The 22,142-nt window shown below is 41.7% G+C and overlaps 2 protein-coding genes across 4 annotated transcripts; one reads left to right on the top strand and one right to left on the bottom strand.

Moving 5' to 3' along the window:
- Positions 1-55: 55 nt before the first annotated feature.
- Positions 56-10,464, bottom strand: smarca5 (SNF2 related chromatin remodeling ATPase 5). Its single transcript, XM_082537104.1, has 24 exons — positions 10,174-10,464; positions 9,059-9,187; positions 8,806-8,972; positions 8,605-8,705; positions 6,560-6,660; positions 6,258-6,437; positions 5,601-5,756; positions 5,368-5,499; positions 5,180-5,248; positions 4,981-5,090; positions 4,635-4,861; positions 4,359-4,480; positions 4,097-4,249; positions 3,852-3,984; positions 3,555-3,703; positions 3,342-3,464; positions 3,134-3,241; positions 2,009-2,122; positions 1,797-1,919; positions 1,553-1,685; positions 1,343-1,461; positions 792-1,004; positions 557-667; positions 56-448 (listed from the first exon to the last, which is right to left on the bottom strand). The coding sequence occupies exons 1-24, from the start codon at positions 10,243-10,245 to the stop codon at positions 383-385; spliced, it is 3,111 nt and encodes a 1,036-aa protein (XP_082393230.1). The 5' UTR covers positions 10,246-10,464; the 3' UTR covers positions 56-382.
- A 1,758-nt stretch (positions 10,465-12,222) lies between these two features.
- usp38 (ubiquitin specific peptidase 38) lies at positions 12,223-21,916 on the top strand. 3 transcript variants are annotated; one of them, XM_082535054.1, is made up of 11 exons: positions 12,223-12,681; positions 13,885-14,575; positions 16,816-16,951; positions 17,319-17,448; positions 17,578-17,679; positions 18,082-18,240; positions 18,432-18,622; positions 18,711-18,804; positions 18,908-19,014; positions 19,212-20,544; positions 21,158-21,916. In XM_082535054.1, the coding sequence occupies exons 2-11, from the start codon at positions 13,894-13,896 to the stop codon at positions 21,326-21,328; spliced, it is 3,105 nt and encodes a 1,034-aa protein (XP_082391180.1). In that variant the 5' UTR covers positions 12,223-12,681; positions 13,885-13,893; the 3' UTR covers positions 21,329-21,916. The 3 variants fall into 3 exon arrangements, with proteins under 3 accessions (XP_082391180.1, XP_082391181.1, XP_082391179.1); XM_082535055.1 differs by lacking the exon at positions 12,223-12,681 and adding an exon at positions 12,755-12,858; XM_082535053.1 differs by lacking the exon at positions 12,223-12,681 and adding an exon at positions 12,909-13,207.
- The last annotated feature ends 226 nt before the right edge of the window (positions 21,917-22,142 follow it).

The raw sequence follows: 22,142 nt of genomic DNA, 5'->3' as shown, positions 1-22,142 counted from the left end.
TGCGATGCTCAAAAAGACATTTTCTACAATATAAGATACAAGAACAGATGTTTTCTTAAAAATAAAAAAGGGTACATATTGTTTGTTTCAAGCAATGGAATGTGGTACAACCAACAGGCATAAATACACATATTTCAATTAAGTACTAGTAAAAAATAAGGACTAGCAAACAAAATCTAACCCAGCACAGCTGCAGTGTTTAGGTAAGTGACAACAAGGCAGGCTTGTAAAGAAACACTTCCTAGAACCTAAAACAACCATATCAGTCCGTCAGGGATTTTACACAGTACATTATCACAGCCTGCAAACAAACACAGACACTAGGACTAATGATAGCTGGCTGCCGTCTTTAATTCTGTTAATGCGGGTTTTTCCAGCAGCTTCACAACTTGAGCTTTTTCCTTCGTCCTCGACCGTCTGGAGTTCCCTCTGACTTTCGTTTCTGCGCCTGGGAGGGAAAAAATGGATTAAAAAAATAATAATAAAAGGATGTTGTCCTTAATAGACAGCTTAAAATAGTTTGAATTGTTTATTATGGGATGAATTTGTAGCTTACCGAGCCGGTCTTTGGGCCCCGTTTCTTCTTTTCCGCCTTCTCCCTCTCCTCCAGCTCCATGTTCTCTCTCTCTATCAGGGTGATCAGGGTGTTGCATCGCCTCTGGAGCTCCTACACGATAAATGGGGGGAGAAAATAAAAATTGCATTTTTAATTATTAAAACAATTTTTAAAAAATGTTTAAATAACAGAAGAAAAAAAACTGAGAAATAAGAGTGAAGTAATCCAAACTCACCATTGCAGTCCTAGATTTGAGGAACCAGTCGAAGCGGAACTGTGGTGAGTTGCGGATGCACTGGCGGAGCTCGTCGTACACGCTCTCCTTATCAAAGCCAAGCTTGTGAAGCATACAGATGAGGAAGCGGTCTTCCTCCTCTGTGTAGTTCTTGCCTTTGTTAGTCCCGTAGGAGATACGGAGCTGATGGAAAGGAGCCTTGTAGCGGCCAATCTAAAGGAGGATTTGAGAAACACATTGAAGGATAAACACAATGCTGAATGAGAAATCTACTCAGCAACTTGCACTACAAAAAGAATCTTTTTTGGGGTTTTTTAGAAAACATACTATATGATACGGGGCCGATGGCGCGATATGGCAGCCTGGCTTCTGTCAGTCTGCCCCAGGGCAGCTGTGGCTACAACTGTAGCTGCCTCCACCACAGTGTGTGTGAATGTGACAGTGAATGAATAGTGGAATGGTAAAGCGCTTTGAGTGTCTAGAAAAGCGCTATATAAATGCAATCCATCATTATTATCATTATTATTATTTCAAAGTTGACTGACTGCTACCTTTGAGTCCAGTGCTTTCTTGATGCTGATCCTCCTCTGAATCCTGGCCTCTCCTCTTTCTATCTGAGCCATGATCTTTTCAATATCCTGCAACTCATTGCAGCGCTCCCAGAATACAGCTGCAGGAAAGGACACGAACATGAAGTCACACAATAAATCAATTTAAATATCTGGGTTTGCTTTCGACAGAAGAAAAAAAAAATCCATTACCAGAATATTCCATGACTTCCTCCGGAGTTTTCCCCTCAACCTCTCTGGCAATGTTCTCAATATCATCTCTCCCCCACTTCTCGTTTGCTTTGATGAATTGGTTGAAGTCACGTTTGTTCCAAATAGTAAATCCCTGCGACAAGCGTACAGTTGATCCGTTAATGCACAATTTAGAGAAATATGCAAACATTTCATTTCCTGTATATCAGCCACTGGCTGCAAGTCAACAAGAAAAATAATCCACCTGTTGCAGAAGGGTTTCCTTCTCTTCCAGTTCCTCCTCTGTGAGGGCCTCGGCCTCATCGATCTTAGCCTGCTCCTCCTTCTGGACCTGAGCAGAGTTTGGTATGTCTGGATTGCGAGGAACCTTAAGAGACAAAGCCACAGATCCAGTTAGAGTCTTCTCAAAAGACAACAAAATTTGGACAAATAGGAATGTGTCTGATCTCTTTGAACCTTATATCCAATGGTCTTTCTGTAGAAGAGAATTTCCTTTTCTAGAAGCTCAAAAAGACGTGGAGGGAAGAACTGGAAGTCCTGCACATTTGGCTGCTTAGGCGGACGAGGAGCCTGGCAAAAAAAAAAAAAAGGCAATCCAAAATAAGTAATAGGGACATGCACAACTAGTCACCTAATCATCGCTATTGTCACTAGTCTGTACCAAACGTATTCATTCAGTCTAACTGATTTACAATTGATACTCAATGCAGTAAATCAGCGGTCCCCAACCCCCGGGCCTCGGACCGGTCCGTGAGTCGTTTGGTACCGGGCCGCGAGAGTTGAGGCTCAGGTGTGAAATGTATAGTTTTCAGGGTTTTATCGGTTTTCAGCGTTATTTTGTTATTATCGTTTACTCTGTTTTCCTTGGTCTTTTCACGTGTGTTATGAATAAATTTTATTTTTTCGGTACAGGTACTAGTTTTATTTTGTTGTATTTATCCGCGACACCTTAAAGGCCGGTCCATGAAAATATTGTCGGGCATAAACCGGTCCCTGGCGCAAAGGTTGGGGACCGCTGCAGTAAATGGTTGTTTCCTAAATGTTATGCCGCCACCTGCCACCAGTTGGCGCATCACTGCTGAGAAACGCCATTAATCTAGGCCTGATTGTTTTAGTAATAGTATAATTGTTAGTTTTTCGTGTTAGTTCTTTAAAAAGGTGAAAGACTGAGATCACAGATAAAACAATGTTTTGTAATAACATGTTTTCATATCATATTTAACATCAGTTTATTATACGTGTTTTTCTTAGTTGCCTGTTTGGAGAATACAATGCAATGTCCATAATGCACAATGTAAGGTGGCACACAGTTAAGCGACATGATTCATTATTGAAGAATGTGATTAATGGTATCACATGGTTTTCTTTACAAGGCTTTTGACATTGTATATTAAACGGTTAACAAATTTAACTTAATAACTGAATGTTTCTTAGTTTTACACTAGTTCACTGGACTAATTTGAGTTTTTCCTTGTTTAGTCATCAAAGAACTTAGTCAAACCCCCAATAAATAAACATTAAACATCCTGATGCTTTAATAGATTCTGTCTGTATGATGTTTGTACAGTGATGGTTTCCTACCTTTGGTGCTTTGGGCTCACTGACTCGCAGAGCTTCTCTGAAGTAGGCATCCACCGCGTAATTGGCTTTCCTTTCTCTCTTGGGCGGCTCGATCCAGTTTGTAATGACCTGAACGGAAAAATGAAAATCACAAGCTAAGGATTTAAGTCTTTTCCCAAAAGAAAGGCAGTCCCAGATTATAAATACCGATGCTGGCCAACCTATTTACCTTCTTCTTCTCTCTGTAGTCCTCTCCTTCGAAGGTGTACACGCTGGTGTTCTCCGTGTCCATGGTGAAGTTTCTCAAAGAGCTCTCGCCCAGCGATGACATTCTCTCCTTCATCTCCATAGTCTGGTACACAATCATTTCAAAGTGTTTGATTTTTTAAATTCACACAATAACTTTCGATTGATGCTTTTCAGCTAATGCAACCAGACTCACCTTCCTTTCACCTCTCTCCAGGATGGCATCGATGTCATCATCTGTGATCTCGCTCTCTTTGGAAGCAAACACATGTGTGGCACCGTGGCGGATGATGGAGAGCATCTCATCCTTACCCAGTTTGTTTGCACTCGGATCCACAAGTCTCCCTATTTTCAAAAAATAAATAAAATAAAGTTTAGTTTATTTCGCAATTTCCAACAAGTACCACTATGTGAACTTCATATTTTATTTCTTAGCAGCATGCAGGACACTAAAACAAGTTTAAACAGGCTGACTTTAAGTGAGATGAGTTACCTTGCTGGATGACGATCGAGTCCAGGCGCAGTTTCATCTCGGCCCTCTCCACAATCCTCTCCTCCACTGTGTTTTCAGTGATGAAACGGAAAACTCGGACCTGCTTCTGCTGACCAATCCTGTGAGCTCGGTCCTAAGCAGATGAAAAAAAACAAGCAAACAAAAAAGTCAGGTAATCTGACCGAAACAATCAAGTTCATTGGTTACACTCATGCTCAGGTAGATCATCATATTAGACTACTAACCATGGCCTGAAGATCGACTTGAGGGTTCCAGTCTGAGTCGTAGAGGATGACTACATCTGCTGTTGCCAGGTTAATACCCAGACCTCCAGCCCTGGTGCTCAACATAAAGATGAACTTTGAGCTGTTGGGCTCATTGAAAACATTGATGGAGATCTGTAAATACACAAACACGTGAAAATTAAGTGCTTTTATAGTCACACTCTCAATACCAAACACTCAGGAATTGCTTTTGGTTATGGAAGATGACAAATCCACATCTCACCTGTCTCTCCTCGTGTGGAGTTTGCCCATCCAGGCGACAGTAACCGTAGTTCCTCCACATGCAGTAGTCCTCCAAGATGTCCAGCATCCTGGTCATCTGACTGAAGATGAGCACACGTGAACCTACAAAACAGGGATGTGGAGACGTTAAGAGACGTAATTAAAACAATTTTGCAATTCTACCAGCATTTAAAAATGTATATGCAAACGGGAGCATGAGCCCTCCCGCCAGTAATAAAGAGATAACTAAAATACTGAACAAAAAGAATCCACACACCCTGCTCTTTTAGCTTGGGCAGCAGCTTGTCTAGCACCACCATCTTGCCGCTGTTCACCGCCAGGTGGATGTCTGTTGTGTACGGTGGGCCGGGCTCAGCCCCATCAAACAGGTAAGGATGGTTGCAGCATTTTCTCAGCTGCATGAGAACGTTCAGCAGACGCATCTTGTCCATTTTACCCGCCGAGTTCAGAATGTCGATGTCCTTCATCAGAATCTTTGTGTACCTGACGGGTAGTAGCACACAACAACTTAAGTTCAGCATCCACAAATACAGCAGGGGAAAAACACAAAAACAGCTCAGGTCTTGTTTTATAGCAAGTCCATTTTAACTGGGGATGCTTACCACTCCCGCTGCATCTTACTCAGGCCAACATAAATCTTGATCTCCTTCTTGGGGAGCAGAGTTTTCTCCACGTCTGCTTTGATACGACGAAGCAAGAAAGGACGCAGCACCTACACGCAGGGAGCGCATTAACCCAACTGAAATATAACACACCTTACAACGTACAGCAGCGTGCTGGATAGTCGCATTAAATACATACAGTGTGAAGACGTTCAACCAACTTTTGATCACCCAGGCAGTTATTTGTGTCAAACCAGGAATCAAAGTCCTGAGAAAAAAGAAGAGAAATTAAATTGGCACCTTAATACAGAAACACCTCTTCTCTAAAGCGTTTTCAAGACTTCTTCTATAAACTACTGATTTTGTGGTTTTCTATAGAAATCCTACTTCTGATGAGTTGAAGACATCAGGCAGCAGGAAGTTCAGGAGAGCCCACAGCTCATGGAGGTTGTTTTGCAGGGGTGTTCCAGTCAACAGCAAACGATTGGTGGTCTTAAATTCACGCACAATTTCTGATAACTATGGAGAAGCAAAGAAAACCTTAGCGATCTGACCATCTCACAGTACTAAAGGTTAGGTGGCTGACATGTGTAACTATTTTGTTTCAGCAGCTGTCTGACCTTTGACTTCTCGTTCTTGATCCTGTGAGCCTCATCAATGACCAGGTATCTCCAGTTGAATTTTTTGAACACCGCCTTTTCAATGATGAGCATCTCGTAGGATGTCACGCACACATCCCACTCTCCAGGCAGCAGCACATCTCGGATCAGGGCAGTCTGTCATTGAAGCAGAAAACTGTTTTTACCACCAGAGTTCTACAGATTAATCTCATAAATATGTGTCTACAATACATAAAAAAATAATAATTTTAAACCAGAACAATACATGAGTGTTGTCGGTTACACAATCGTTTCCTGTGTCACAAACAACAAACAATAAATTATTATTCAAAAATAGATGTTATTACCTGTTATTTTAGCAATCTAAATTGCAGTCATAAAAACCAACTACTAAGAGCCTACCTCCCACAACGTATGGCATAAGGACTTTTTAAAGACTGAATTAAGACATTAAACAACAATTAAGGCCTTATTGTTTAGATTGCAGTATTTAACACCTTTTAAAACTTTTTTAAATGCCTGTGGGAGTCAAAAAACAAAAACAAAAAAAAACAAAACAATATGGAGTCCACCAAATAGAACTGGTGAAGGACAACCAAAGCATCTGAAAAAATGCTTTGATTTTCACACCATTGATACATTTTTGACACAGCTTACCCGCTCATCTCTGTCTCCGATCAGGCAGACAGCACGAAGGGAAGGCACCCATCTCTTGAACTCATTCATCCAGTTGTAGAGGGTGGACTTGGGAACCAGCACCATGTGAGGACCAGGGATGTTTCTGTAGTGCTTCATATAACCCAGCAGTGCAATAGTTTGGAGAGTCTTACCCAATCCCTGACAATAAGAAAAGAAAACATGAATGAAGAAAAAAAACAAAACAAAAAAAACATTATGACACGATAAAAATATCTGTAATTTAACTCCATGAATAAGTAGAAACGTGAAAAAGTGCTGACCATTTCATCGGCGAGGATACCATTGATTCCATTCTCGTACAAAGAAATGAGCCAGTTCAGACCACGGACCTGATAGTCCCTCATCTTCCCTGTTTTCACATCTACATTACAGACAAGAAAACAAAATTCTGTAAGAATTGTTTTAATTTTGTTTTGCCTAATAAAAACTCCCACCACTAGGGGGAGTGCTTCTGCTGCCTCTTATTGGGGCAGTAATAGATCAACAAGTGCAAGTCAAGTGAAATTTGCTTAGGAAGGCTCCTAACTGAGTGAAGTGACACAGATGAGCTGGCTGAATTCTGCTAAGTACAAAGACAATGTGCTTCAGTGCTTCCTTTATTGGCTGTATCAGGATCAGCCACATACAGTGGGGCAAAAAAGTATTTAGTCAGCCACCGATTGTGCAAGTTCCCCCACCTAAAATGATGACACAGGTCAGTAATTTGCACCAGAGGTACACTTCAACTGTGAGAGACAGAATGTGAAAAAAAAAAATCCATGAATCCACATGGTAGGATTTGTAAAGAATTTATTCGTAAATCAGGGTGGAAAATAAGTATTTGGTCAATAACAAAAATACAACTCAATACTTTGTAACATAACCTTTGTTGGCAATAACAGAGGTCAAACGTTTACTATAGGTCTTTACCAGGTTTGCACACACAGTAGTTGGTATTTTGGCCCATTCCTCCATGCAGATCTTCTCGAGAGCAGTGATGTTTTGGGGCTGTCGCCGAGCAACACGGACTTTCAACTCCCGCCACAGATTTTCTATGGGGTTGAGGTCTGGAGACTGGCTAGGCCACTCCAGGACTTTCAAATGCTTCTTGTGGAGCCACTCCTTTGTTGCCCGGGCGGTGTGTTTTGGATCATTGTCATGTTGGAAGACCCAGCCTCGTTTCATCTTCAAAGTTCTCACTGATGGAAGGAGGTTTTGGCTCAAAATCTCACGATACATGGCCCCATTCATTCTGTCCTTAACACGGATCAGTCGTCCTGTCCCCTTGGCAGAAAAACAGCCCCATAGCATGATGTTTCCACCCCCATGCTTCACAGTAGGTATGGTGTTCTTGGGATGCAACTCAGTATTCTTCGTCCTCCAAACACGACGAGTTGAGTTTATACCAAAAAGTTCTACTTTGGTTTCATCTGACCACATGACATTCTCCCAATCCTCTGCTGTATCATCCATGTGCTCTCTGGCAAACTTCAGACGGGCCTGGACATGCACTGGCTTCAGCAGCGGAACACGTCTGGCACTGTGGGATTTGATTCCCTGCCGTTGTAGTGTGTTACTGATGGTGACCTTTGTTACTTTGGTCCCAGCTCTCTGCAGGTCATTCACCAGGTCCCCCCGTGTGGTTCTGGGATCTTTGCTCACCGTTCTCATGATCATTTTGACCCCACGGGATGAGATCTTGCGTGGAGCCCCAGATCGAGGAAGATTATCAGTGGTCTTGTATGTCTTCCATTTTCTGATGATTGCTCCCACAGTTGATTTTTTCACACCAAGCTGCTTGCCTATTGTAGATTCACTCTTCCCAGTCTGGTGCAGGTCTACAAGACTTTTCCTGGTGTCCTTCGAAAGCTCTTTGGTCTTGGCCATGGCGGAGTTTGGAGTCTGACTGTTTGAGGCTGTGGACAGGTGTCTTTTATACAGATGATGAGTTCAAACAGGTGCCATTCATACAGGTAACGAGTGGGGGACAGAAAAGCTTCTTACAGAAGACGTTACAGGTCTGTGAGAGCCAGAGATTTTCCATGTTTGAGGTGACCAAATACTTATTTTCCACCCTGATTTACGAATAAATTCTTTACAAATCCTACCATGTGGATTCATGGATTTTTTTTTTCACATTCTGTCTCTCACAGTTGAAGTGTACCTCTGGTGCAAATTGCTGACCTCTGTCATCATTTTAAGTGGGGGAACTTGCACAATCGGTGGCTGACTAAATACTTTTTTGCCCCACTGTATATAACATATTTGTTATTTGCTCATGCTCAGTGTGTGCTTTGAGTCCCCATAAAAACAGGTCTTTACTTACAGGAGGGAGACTCGTCAAAGCGAGTGCACACATTTGTGGTCTTTGTGCTCTCATTAAGAAGCTCTTCATCCTCTTCTTGTTCCGTGCGACGGTGGCGGTTGCTTTTAAAAAAATAATAAAAGACACAGCGTTATAAATCACAATGGGAGAAAACTTTCTAAATGGAGGAAAAGAAACTGTTCTGTAGGGATAGATACTCACTCTCCAGCTGAAAGCAAATTCTGTTTCTCGTCCTTCTTGATACGAGGACGTCCCGGTTTCATCTTGAGCGGTGAGGTGGGGGTCTTCTGTGCAGCTGGTTGGATGAAATGAGCAAACAGCTCTGTTTGCTTCAGCAGATACTCAAATCTGTTGGTCCGGTCTGTTTGCTGCATTACACAGAAAGAAAGTCCCATTCATCTTCCGACCCAGGAGTACAGTGGTGAGCCATGTAATGATGGAAGAGAGGACTTACCACTTTCTCCTCATAACCTGGAGTAGAGTCTTTAGTTTTGGAGGAAGATGAGGAGGAGGAGGCATCTTGTCCATCAGCACCTGCATCTGAAGAGGACTCTTTTCCAGCATCTGAAGAGTCAGACTTCTCCTAAGGGAGTGTATGGTGAAAACAAACCAGTCTTAGTGGATGTCGTCCTTATGTTTACAACAACAACAACAACAACAACAACAACTGATAGGAAGAGATGAGCTCACTGGCTCAAAAACAAGCCAAAGGGCAAACCAAAATTTCAAGGTGCATCGGTATTCACATTTGCAGAAAACAGGGCATGTATTGACTGAAATACCGTCAGTTCTTCTTCTAATCATATACTGTCACGGGAAGGTACTTTTGATAGCACATTTGCGTCACAGAATAAATCAGTCTCTTTTACCCCTCTGCTATCAGACGTGCTGAGAAGTACCAGTAAATTTGTGAATTTAAATCTCTATTAAAAGAAGATGAGGTGATAATGATAAGACTTTTTGTGGAGAAAATGCTTCCAATACAAAGCAAGGACGGTGTTTTGGAATTTCAGCTTTCTTTATGTGGGATTTTTATATTGATAGAAGTTTCAAATCGTTTTTTGGCCGAGTTGTACGCAGCCAGCGAAGCAGCATCCTTCCCCGGTCACAACAGCCATTGCTACGCGGTCTGCTCCGAAAACAAAGGGGCAGACGGTACAGCTGAGAGGACTGCTTCTGCCCCCCCAATTTGTTTTCACGGGGTTTTCTAAAAGCCGACTCACTGTTATAAGCGTCCCACTGAGTGAACCAGGTCTGAGAGCAAGCATAGAACAAGTAAGGACTTCTGGAGCGATACGAGACAGGCAGCTAGCGGGGCTAAGCTAGTAGAGTGGGCGCTCATGAAAACGGCTGGCCTCGCTGCTGCGCTGGTGGATCTGGCTGTTGTCTTCGGGAGCTAATGGTAGCGCCGCTGCTAGCTAACTGACAAACTGAAAGTTTCACACAGTTGATTTCGAAAAATGCCTGAACAAGAGATGGACCTTTTCAGAGTTATACATTCGTGTGTCGGCTTTGTGAGAAACGAAGTCAGCGTCGAAAGGATATAATTCCCATTTTGAAACATCTTACCTCCGCTCCTCCGGCGTCTTCAACTTCAGCCTGCTCTTCCCGCTGTTCCACGCAGCTTGCGCTTTCGGACATTTTTGTCGATTTTCCTTTTCCGTTCAGGTATATCGTTTGTTATTAGGTGACTTGTGTGATCCCGTTTAAGAGCCGTTGAGAATTTTCGGAACTTCCTCTAGGTAAATAAGGACAATCCTGTTGTTTTTAATGAAAGACACACCGGTTGGTCGCAGGCAGCACGTTCGCGCTAGCAAGATTTTTCTCGCGCACCCGCGTTCACATAGTTACCGGGTCTGAGCGCGCTATCGCGAGATTTTATTATGCTGCCTTCGCAGACTGTCGAAAGTATTTGTTTTTGTTATGGCTCATATGACAGCTTCCAGTCATCTCCAAGGTTACTATAGTTAACTAAATCTAAACTAAAGCCTTTAAAAAATTAAACTTAACTAAAACGATTTTTAAACTGCAACAATGTATAGGTTAATATGATTAGTTTTAGTATTTGCTGGTTTAGTAAAACACTTTTATTATAACTTGATGGTTTTGCTGCTTATTGAATCTCTGGATGTCAGCAAGACCGGGACTCACCTTCTTTTAAAAGTTTTTTTTTTTATTGAAATACCTTTACTTATTGTTCTGAATCTAGCATCTGACATATGCCCTCCATGCAATGAATAATTAAAAAGACTAACACAAAAACTATTAAAAACAAAAATAAATAATGCATTTTCAAAAAAATTTTAACCAGACCTGACATATATATGGATACATTGATATGTTCCTTGCACTTCCAAAGTTACATGCTTTAATATTATAACTCATTTCTGAAGCCAATGACACTAGCATCACCCCTCTAGGAAGTTTGATGGGTTTCACTGATTAGAGAAAAGACATAGCCAAGTCAATATTTGTGATTGATAGGGTGAAATATTATAGTAAAGTAATATTTCAGTCCCACTTGTGTTTCCTAAAGTAACACGTTTTCTGGGAGTGGATGATGCAGTCATCTATGTGCTGTAGAGAGCTTACTCCCCATTTATAGAGTAAGAGCTGCACTGTGAGGATAAGCTTCTTTGATTTATCAAGTGCATTTCATACAACTCAGCTGCTGCTGCTGAGGGAAAAGTTACAGGAAATGTCAGCAAACACATCAACCATCTCATTGATTACCGACTGCTTGACAGAGAGACAGAGAGGCTGCAGTATGTAAGACTGGGCAGTGCTCAGTCTGATTTGTTGATGTGCAGTACAGGAGCTCCACAGGAGACTGTGCTGTCTCCACACCTGTTCACTTTGTACACCTCAGACTTTCAGTACAATTCTAGGTCATGGAACCTTTAGAAATCCCCTGACAGTTCTGCAGTGAGTAGATGTATTAGTAATGGGCAGTAGGAAGACTAGTGAGCACTATAGTGGATGCCTTTGTGGAGTGGTCTGGGAGCAATCATTTGCTTCTGTATGTGAAAAAGACCAGGGAGGTGTCCCTTGGAAGAAGATGGCTACACAGACATACATGCACTGTACCTGGGTGTCAACATGGACAACAGGCTGAAATGAAAGACCAACACAGAGGCTGGGGATGAGCAGGCTCTATTTACTAATGGAGTCAATGTGTGCACCAAATGATGGAAATTCTATGTTACTCTGCTATGGGAAGCACAGTGTACTCAGGAGTCTGCTGGGAGAATCATTAAGGCTCAGGGACTGTCTGTAAACTGGACACATTGAAGCTGAGGTGGAGAACAAACTGTTAATACCCTTACCGGAAAGGCATTTAATCTATTATTATTATTATTAGTAGTAGTAGTAGTAGTATTAAAAAACGCTAAAAAAAAAAAACCAAAAAAACAAAGATGTACAAACAAGATTACATATCCTACTGGGCCGAGAAGAAAATGCCCCTATCTCTTGTTAAATTACACATGCCTAACTCTTCCATTCGTATAACAAACAACATCTCCTTAATTCAGTGTGAAAGTGCAGATGGATGCAAAAATTTGAAAATAAAGTCTTTGATAATCACAATTCCAAGATGCAGCTCAATCTGGATGTTAGGTGGAAGCTGGGAGGTTTCCATCTTTTCATGATTTTTTTTTAATCGTAGCGTTATCCCAAAAAGGGCAGATGAACGAGTAGTGGTTGAACGCAACACACGAAGTGTACAATAAAAGGATAAAGGTTCTCGAAAATGCTCGCGGAAACGCAGCTTCGTTTAACTGGAAGCGTGTCAAACGGCCAGCAGCGCCATCCGTGGAAACCCACACGACTGACCGTTACACAAATGTAACAAAAGCGGAACAGGCAAAGTTAAGAGAAAAATAGCTTCACCCCAAGGGTCCTACCACCGTCTCTGTCCATAGGAATGACGTCGCTGTACGGTTAATCAGCTGTTTCCGAGCGAGGAAATGGACCAAAATAAATACACATAAAACTGTTTTATCTCTCTGAAGACATTTAGCTCTGACCGACGGCAGAAGCTACTCTGGTCGGACGCTGTTGACATGCTTTATTTGGGTAAGCACACATGTTGGATTATTTGAGTTACATGATGGCATTTATGCTAAGTCAGTTTGTAGGCTAACGGCAGGCCTCTTCGGCTGTTTCTTTCTTCTTCTTCTAATTTTTTAAAAAATTATTTTAATTGTATTTTTGTTGGGGGCAGTTTGTTAGTAAAACTGCCGCTATGGAGAGGTCAGCACTGTTTCTCAGGTTTAGTTTTAACGCTCATTCTAGCCGTACTTTAGTTTCTAGACATATAGAAATATCTGCTAACTTTACAACTAGCTTTAGCAAGCTAGTCGGCTATCTGTGTGTATCCCCCACAGCAGCAGCAACACAGAGCGGCAGGAGTCATAGATCATAGGCAAAACACGTGTAAAATAGCACATAGTAATGTAATGTGCAGTCTTCAAGGCAGATGGACAATACATTAAATTTGTTTTATTACGCTGAACTTGAAAAAAAATGTATAGCAAAGTCGTGCGTTATATTTAGTGACAGATCCACTGAAACCACCTTAAATGCCCCCCTTCCCGTTAAGGTAAATAAGTTCAACTACACCTTTTAATCCGAGAGGTATCTTAACAGCTATATCGATATCTACATCGATATCTTAAAATAAGTGTCTTTCGTTTTTACTACACGATAAAGAAATGCTACGGTAGTAAATGAAAGAAATCTGTCAGCGCCGCTCTTTGGGCGTAAATTTTAAGAAATTTGTAAAATTACGGAAAAAGTCACGGGATGTCATGTAGATCGCGAAAAAGCAACCGTTCTGTCATTTAATTGTTAACTACAGTATTACTTAATTATTTTTGGTGTAAAGTTGTAAAACCTTTAAAAATACAGTTAAATGTCCAAAATGCACGCCTTCAATCCCACTTCCCAGAGCCATCCAGGGGGCCCCATTGGAGTCTGTGCCTGGCCAATTGTAACCTTGCATTTCTAATTTTGTCTCCCAAACTGCTCAACATGAGCGGTGTTGCTGATATTGTGATTTCTAATCTAATAATTTTACTGTTTACACCTTTGCTTTATAGTCATAAGTCAAAATGTTTTCTGTGACGTGTGTGATCACAAACAAAAACTGTGACAGAACAAATGTTCAGTGCACCATTTAGTGTGACTGCAGATGTTTTCTGACTCTTTTTTTTTTTTTTTTTTTTTTTTTTTTTTTTAAATGGTTCACCTAATTACTTTTTCAATTTTCCTCTACAGATCGACATCATGGACAAGATTTTGGAGGGCCTGGTGAGCTCCAATCACTCTGTTCCAGTGAAGAAGGCCATTGTGAAGAAGGTAGTGGAAGCAGCTGAGAGAGAAGTGACAGAGGATCAGTGTCAGGCACTATTCACACTCACCACCCGCCTCATCTTGCTCGGTGAAGATGCCTTCCAGAAGCAAATTGGCTCCCAGGTTCTTGAAGCCTATGCACGCTACCACCGCCCAGAGTTTGAGCGTTTCTTCAGCAAAGACTTCGTCCTCAGTCTGCTCCAGCAGGGCTACGGCCAGCTGGACCGCAAAGACCCCGCCATAGTAGAATACATTCACTGCTGCCTGCGGTTGCTCATCAGCTGCCCATCGGTGCTGGAGATTTTTAGTGTGATCCAGGTGGAGGTTTTAAGGATGGTGTGTGAACGACCTGATCCCGCTTTCTGTGCCCGCCTGAGCACTTTGCTGTCAGACTTTGTGCAGTGCATCCCAAGAGATAAGTCGGGTATTCTGTTCTGCCAGCAGCTGGTGAGGACCATCAGTTCCTTCCACTGCTTTTCTAGCCAAGAGCAGGAACTGAGAGAGTATGTTGGTCAGGTGACGAAAGTTAGCGCGCTGCTACAGAACATCTGGAAGGCTGACCCAGCCACGCTGCTGCCCTCACTCCAGGAGGTCTTTGCTATTATCGCCTCTACAGGTAAGACTCTTTGATTCCATATAAATTGTGCCTTAAAGGAACAAGAAAGTCATTTCATACGTGATTACATTTTTTTAAATGGGTTCAGTTTTGAGACATTTGTTGTTATAGATGCCATTTAAAAAAAAAAAAAAAAGAAAGGAAAAAAAAAAAGAAATACTCAACATAAAGAGCAAATTTGGATTTTGTTAATAGTAGCGTTAAGGATGGGCATTTCAAACAGAAATATTATTTGATATTTACATCTCTTCCTCAGAGATTGCCCACAGCTCAAATGCTCTTAAATGACTTTGAATTCAGCTGTTTATATTTTCGACACACATTTGAGTGGGCTTCCCTGGCATACTGCCATCCACCAATTAATGATGCTGTTGGGTAATGCCCGTACTCTTATTCTGAAAGTTCAGTCACAGCAAACACGCTAGTACCAGCCCTTCCTGTCTTCTACCATCTCCTGAGAGGTTCATCAGGCTACTGTTGTGATACCCATCCCCCAGTTTGATAGACTAATGATGTGCTCCTGAATAAGCCTGAATTTCTGAGTTCCCAGTCAAAATTTGAATCTCAAACTCCCCCTTTGATTTGCTTTTGCCACTTGCGAAGTCAGAGTAGTAACCTGGAGTTAACAAACATGGTGGCACTAAATGTAAATAGCAGGAAAATCATAAAACTTTTCATTTGTACTGCCACTGTTATGTATTTGTGACTTACTAAGTAAGCTAAGCACAGACCAGGCTCTAACATGATTGTGCAGTGGTGTTTTAAGGTAGAAAAGAGCAAGACTTTTGCTCTATTGCTATTGATTCCTGAATAGCTTTACGTTGCTAAGAAGCCAAACAAATCCTGGTTTGTTTGTTTGTTTGTTTTTTGTTTTAAGTTGTTGTTCTTTCTCGCTCTTTCTGGAACACGCTAATTAGGGAGGGACTTTTGAGTTGCAAGGTATGTGAAGGGCAGTATAACTGTCTTGTCTTGGACTTCAGCTAGTAATGATACTCTTTGATCTGCTCTGGATTTTTTATTGAGAGCTGGAGGGGAACTCCAACCAGAATCTGCAGCTGGTTGAGTGCTGGTTCATTTGCTGCTACACTGTTACCTCATCTAGGCTCCAGAGCAGAATTAGGAGTGCACTTCAGATGGGTGGAGTATGAGCCCATCCAACTGAAGAGAAGCTCAGTGGAGAGACAGCTAATACTTACTGTCATTTATTCTCACAGTCTGTTTAGCGTGATTTATTCTTGTTTTTAAGAAAACGTGTGTGCGCCTCCTTGAAGACGCACACCCACTCTGCTGAAGCTACAGCTCTTAATCATTTCTGGAGTTGGTGGGTACAATGACCTAGCCACACAAAGTATTTGTTTTAGTTTATTTAATAATTTACATCTTACATTGTAAAATCATGGTTAGTCCTAATTTATGCACTCATATCAACTGATTCATTTATTTATTTTTTTGAAGTATGGAAGATCAAAACCATCTCCAACCCTAATAAATAAGAGTGATTTACAAAATGCATGAAAAGTATATTGATTTTTTTTTTAAGTCACAGAAATTTTTGTTTTAACTTGCTTATGTGATGATGGTTTTTAAGTTTTTCCAGTTCCCCACTTCCCACTATTCCTTTGTGTATTTGAGATATATGAGACTTTTAGAAGAGTGAAACTGCCCAAAAAGTATAAAGAAAAAAAAGACTGAGTGTATGTGTATACACACACACACACACACACACACACACACACACACACACACACACACACACACACACACACACACACAGTCTTTTTTTTCTTGGGCAGTTTCACTCTTCTAATAGTTGAGAGAGTTTCAGCTGAAGTCAAAGTTGCAGTAGCTGATGGTAAATGTTATTGATGTTCTGGGTTTGAAGCAGGAAATTGTTTCAAATATTATATGGACAGTATGTGTTTGAGCTCTGTGAGCAGATCCGCTTTGGATTGAAAGGTCCCTCGGCCTCCATTTTATTGATATTGTTCAGGCGAACAGTGCCCCTGGAATGCTTTCCTAATATCCGCAGAGCATCCCCCCTCTTCATAGAGGATGCATAAAGCACCATAGATGATTGTGATCGTGTTTTCATGATGATAAACCTCTACTTTCATATTGTTCAACCTTAGTGTTTGTTTCTTTTTCTATTTTCTCTTACAGACTGTAAGTGTAATTTGTATCCCAACACGTGTCCGCTGGAACACAAAGAAAAACTAACATTATGTATTTGATTATCGCAGACCCTTCCTTTGACCCAGCCATTGCACTGGCCAGCCTGGTCCAGCATATCCCTGTCCAGATGATCACAGTGCTTATCAAGAGCCTCACCACAGACCAGAACGTCAGAGACGCAAACATGACTAAAGCACTCTGCAGGTGAAATTGCACACTGAGCTATTTGAGTTCAAAAGAAGTGCCACAGTATTTAAATACAAGAATAGAATAATCCTTTAATTGTCCCACAAGGGGAAATTTGGTTGTAACAGCAGCCAGAAAGACACATACAAACAAACAGTACACAGGACACAGAACAGAAACATACACAATTTTTCTTACATATTTACATATGGACAATGGTTACTATAAACAGAGTACTGTACAACTGGAGAAGTACAGTTTTTAGGATGCATGTATAAATGGCTTGAACATTATCTTAACTGAAAATCTGTGGATCTATTTAATAAGAGTGGGTGGGTTTGTTCCAGTCATTTGCTGTTAACATATCCTTTTTCTGTCCATCTAGGATGATTGACTGGTTATCTTGGCCTCTTGCCCAACATGTAGATACCTGGGTCATCGCTCTGCTGAAAGGCCTGGCTGCTGTTCAGAAGTTCACTATCCTCATAGATGTCACTCTGCTTAAAATTGAACTGGTTTGTAATGAGAACTCTTCAATGAGTTTCTAATAGATGGAAATTGTGTGCATTTTACTGAAGCACCTCTATAAATAAACATGTTCGCAACAGATGATTTTATTTTATTTTTTTAAACTCCACCCATAGGTATTCAGTCGTCTGTGGTACCCCATTGTGCGTCAGGGGGCGCTGGCCGTGCTCTCTCACATGCTGCTGAGTTTCCAGCACTCTCCCGAGGCCTTCCATTTGGTAAGGGGGTCTCTTGTGTCCTCACAGCCCATTTCCCTCTCGTATGGCCACTTTATTGGTTTTCTCATTTTCGTCTCTTCTGGCTTAAATTACTTCAAAGCTGCATAGACGTCTTTTCCCAGAACTCTGGGCTTGGCACCACACTCTCACTAATGATGTGTGAAGCACTTAAATGCAGAGCAATAGCCCTTGAATTGGCCAATTTCATTAGATTCTAAAAACATGAATAGGCTCAAAAATACTCTGCAAATGAGACCTCTGTGGGGTTTCTGATGTGCAACCACCCCGTGGCTCACCGCACCACAGATATTTATGATTAATGTTAGCTGTACCTTCTGCTGTTTTCAGCGCTACGGTGTAGTCAACATTTTTCTCTTCTCTTTATTCCCTTCTCTCTCTTAGGTTGTTCCACATGTAGTAGATCTAGTTCAGTCCTTAAGGACAGATGGGCTTCCCACTAGCAAAGCGTTCCTGCTGCAGTTCACTGAGCTCATACACTGCATGATGTACCAGTACTCTGGCTTCCCTGACCTTTATGACAACATACTGGAGGCCATCAAGGTAACCAAGTGGGGAGAACACTTCTTTCTGTAGTTGGATATTTCAACGATAACAAAACACATCAGGTCCATGTTTTATTTATTTGGATCATTATAAATGAAACATGATATGCAATGAGGAGCTTCAGTTAGACTTTCTGTTACTTTTACTTTGCATTTTTACTGTGTTAAAAACGTCTCTTTTCTTTTCAGGATCTACCAAAATCTGCAGAAGAGAAGATCAAACTGGTGTTGAATCAAAGTGCCTGGACGTCTCAGTCCAACTCGTTTGCCTCTGGTCTGCTGAGGCAAGCTAAGTCTGAGACGGGCAAAACAGGCTTAGTCAACTTGGGGAACACCTGCTACATGAACAGCATCATCCAGACCCTTTTTATGGCCACAGAGTGAGTCTTTTAGACATAAAATCTGTAAAAGCAGGTGTTCTTGTTGTGAAATGAAATATGAAACCAACTTTTCTTTCTCTTTCTTCAGTTTCAGGAGGCATGTTTTATCATTGCATCTAAACGGTTCCAACACACTAATGAAAAAGCTTCAGCTTCTCTTTGCTTTCCTCGCACACACTCAGGTTAGTGTTGCCCTGTTAAGTAGCAATTACAAGCATTGTTAGTGGAGAACTACAGCAGCAGATATTAACGTGTTTCATTCATTTGTGTTTATCTGTCCTACAGAGGGCGGCCTATGCTCCCAGAAACTTCTTGGAAGCGTCCCGCCCCCCCTGGTTCAACGTGGGTTCTCAGCAGGACTGTTCAGAGTACCTCAGATTTCTTTTAGACAGGTATTTTAAATTAATAGCTTGTCAATCATTTGCATTACTGAAAGCGGAATGGAATAAATGTTAATGAATATAAAGCATTGTGAGTGCTAACTGCGTATGAATACTGTTTGTAAACTGTGTTTAAACAAAGACATAGCCGTTGCACTAATTTGTTTGATTTTTTTTCAATAAAAAGCTGAGTGTTTTCTGATCCCAAGGTTACACGAGGAGGAGAAAACCCTTCAGGCACTGGATTCAGCTGAACCAAAAGCTGCCTCCCCAGCTGACACGAGCTCCAAAGACCCTGCAACAACGTCTGCTCAGGAAGACAATGAACAGACCATTTTGCCTCTAGCAGAGGCCAAACCTGGAGATGACACAAGAACTTTGATAGAAAAGATGTTTGGAGGGAAGCTAATCACGAGCATTTGCTGTATGCTGTGCAACTGCATCTCTGAGAAAGAAGAACCTTTTACAGACCTCTCTTTGGCCTTTTGTCCAGGTACCACTTTACAGGATGGCCCTCAAACACAGAGGCAATCAGAAGAGCCCAAAGCTCTCTGTCAGGGATCTGTCAATGGTGGCAGCGAAGCTCCTGAGCCAAGCTCGGCCAAAGCTCCAGCTAGCAATGCCCATTTTGTGCCAGTAACAAATGAGCCTCCTCTCTCCGTGCCTGACCTGGTGAATTATTTTCTGGCTCCGGAAATCCTCGACGGAGACAACGCCTATTTCTGCGAGAAGTGTAGCTCCCTCCAGCGGGCAGAGAAGACCATTAAAGTGGTGTCTGCCCCTGAATACTTGATTCTCACTCTGCTGCGATTTTCATATGACGCCAAATGCCATGTCCGTAGGAAGATTCTTGATAATGTCACCATCCCACCGCTGATCAGACTTCCTGTACATGACCCTTCCGTACCTACACAGTGTTCTTCTTCTACCTCGTCTCCTTTGCAAGTGGATTCTCCTGAGAGCAGCGAGAATCTGGCCAAGAAACTCAAATCATCGCAACACGATGAGGAAGAGGAGAAGGCAAGGATAGATGGAGCAGAGGAGATGAGCAGGGCGATTCAGTCGGTCCCCTATGTCCTCAGCTCGGTCGTAATACATTCTGGTATATCGTCAGAGAGCGGCCACTATTACTCTTATGGTCGTAATATTAATGGAACAGATGGGGCACAGCATCCAGACAACCAGTACAGCATCAAAGAGGATTTAGGGAACGCCCAGGCCGAGTCCAACCTCTACACCTGCTCAGCTCCCTCGCTTCCACGTGAACAAAGCGAAATGCTGCCTAATAGTAGCCAGGAGGCAAAAGATTGGCTGCTCTTCAATGATAGCAGAGTAACATTCACATCTTTCCAATCAGTGCAAAACATTACTAATCGCTTCCCCAAGGACACCGCTTATGTGCTCATGTACAGGAAACAGGAGCTACCAGGGCAAAGCTTAAATGGGGGACTAATGGCAAATGGAATGAGACTGAGTGCCGAGCCTCCTCTGCAGAAAGAACTACTGGATGCTATTATCAAAGACAACAAGCTCTATTTACAGGTACGTTGGGTTGAACACATGAAATGCACTTCCATATACTGGTGTTCAGTTACCCTTTAAAACTGTCACTGCCTATAAATTCAAGTGTGAAGCGATTAGCTCGTATTAAATCTGTGGTTTAAGAACTCTGAGGGTATTTGGATAGAAATTGTGCTTATTTTGCCTGTTTTACACAAACATGACTTAAAGCCTCATTAACACTAACACTTCTAAGAATCGAGGTTATAAAAGTCAGAGAGTCACCGAGGTGGAAAGAGGTGAAGGGAAAGCAGGCCGTGCTTTTACGGATAACTTGGAGATGTAGTGTGTAGGAGTTTTTTATTTGGACTGCACATCTGAACTGTCCTGTTACAAGATGTGAAGAGTAATTTCACGAGTCATTGAACTGTGCTCCATCGAGTTGACATTCCACCACACTTTTTTTTTTTTCATTACAACTGCAGTAAATCTCCTCTAGGGGGTGCTATAATTACATGCAGCGAAAGCTCTGATGGACTTTCAAGCACACGCAAACTAGCGTTGCTTCTTTGTCACAGCAAAGTTGAGTGCTGTTTAAGCTTAAATATAATCTCGCTTGGAAATAACACTTCTCTCCCCTGCTTGCTGTCGTTAGGAGCAGGAGCTCAGCGCTCGGACCCAGGCTCTTCAGGCCCCATCATCCTCCTGCTCATTCAGGCCCAACGGTTCAGATGACAATAACCCACCGGGGAGCTGCGGCCCATCTGGAGGAGGAGGAGGAGGAGGAGGCGGAGGCTTCAATACAATTAGTAGACTGGTCTTCTGAAAGAGAGAGAGAGGCATAAAAATGCTGCAGGAAATCCAGATGAACTGGTGCTAAGGGAGTTCTGGGCTCATCCCACAGGACGCTGAATCTTCTCACTATGTATAGCAAAGGAGGAGCACTGAAATGATCTAGCAACACACATCAAAACTGGCTCTGATTCTTCATTTGATTTTCTTTAAATCTAAAAGTTTTGGTTAGTCCTCATCTATGATTTTTCTTTATTTATTTTTGTGATTTGAAAACATTGTAATCTCCTGTTAATCCTACAAATGTCAAAACTCGGGGTGGCTATTACTCACTGGTGCAAATATATTTCTGTCTCAAATGAAAGAATTTTGGCAGGATATGATTCAATATTATACAAACGACTTCAGATTAATCTTCTAATAAACAGACAGAAGGCATTCATCTGTTGGAAATACAGATTTGTTTAATTTTTATTTATCATACTTTAAGTTTTTACTTGCAGCTTATTGTGAGCTGTGGTATTTTATTATTGAGGATATTGTGCCTGGGATCTGTACTCTGTTTCATACAAGACATGCAATAAATGTACATATGACTTCAAATAAAAGAACTTCAAATTGATTACAGTATTGACTTGTGTGTATCTATATAGATACACACGTGTATGTGTGTATGTATATGTGTATATATGTATATGTTTGTTTGTTTTTTGGTTTTTTTTTTCTTTTTGCCTGTCCCGTTTGGCTCTTTTGCCATCAGAATCATTGTCTAAAGGCAAAGAAAGATGCCCAACGGATTTACTTTACCAAATTGACCATCCCAGCCTTGCCGTAATGGTCCATTTGAT

The sequence above is a fragment of the Aulonocara stuartgranti genome, assembly GCF_965226115.1.
Source record: "Aulonocara stuartgranti genome assembly, chromosome: 6".
Lineage (NCBI taxonomy): Eukaryota > Metazoa > Chordata > Actinopteri > Cichliformes > Cichlidae > Aulonocara > Aulonocara stuartgranti.
Note: the sequence above shows the minus strand (reverse complement) of the source record. Positions and strands in the feature narration are given on the sequence as shown.

Coding starts and splice junctions, on each gene's coding strand:
- usp38 (XM_082535053.1), top strand. CDS start 13,085: ATGGACAATACATTAAATTTGTTTTATTACGCTGAACTTGAAAAAAAA. Junction 17,449..17,577: donor CTCTGCTTAAAATTGAACTG/GTTTGTAATGAG, acceptor CTCCACCCATAG/GTATTCAGTCGTCTGTGGTA. Junction 19,015..19,211: donor CTCAGATTTCTTTTAGACAG/GTATTTTAAATT, acceptor TCTGATCCCAAG/GTTACACGAGGAGGAGAAAA.
- smarca5 (XM_082537104.1), bottom strand. CDS start 10,245: ATGTCCGAAAGCGCAAGCTGCGTGGAACAGCGGGAAGAGCAGGCTGAA. Junction 3,985..4,096: donor AAGTCGATCTTCAGGCCATG/GTTAGTAGTCTA, acceptor TCATCTGCTTAG/GACCGAGCTCACAGGATTGG. Junction 2,123..3,133: donor GTGAGCCCAAAGCACCAAAG/GTAGGAAACCAT, acceptor TTTTTTTGCCAG/GCTCCTCGTCCGCCTAAGCA.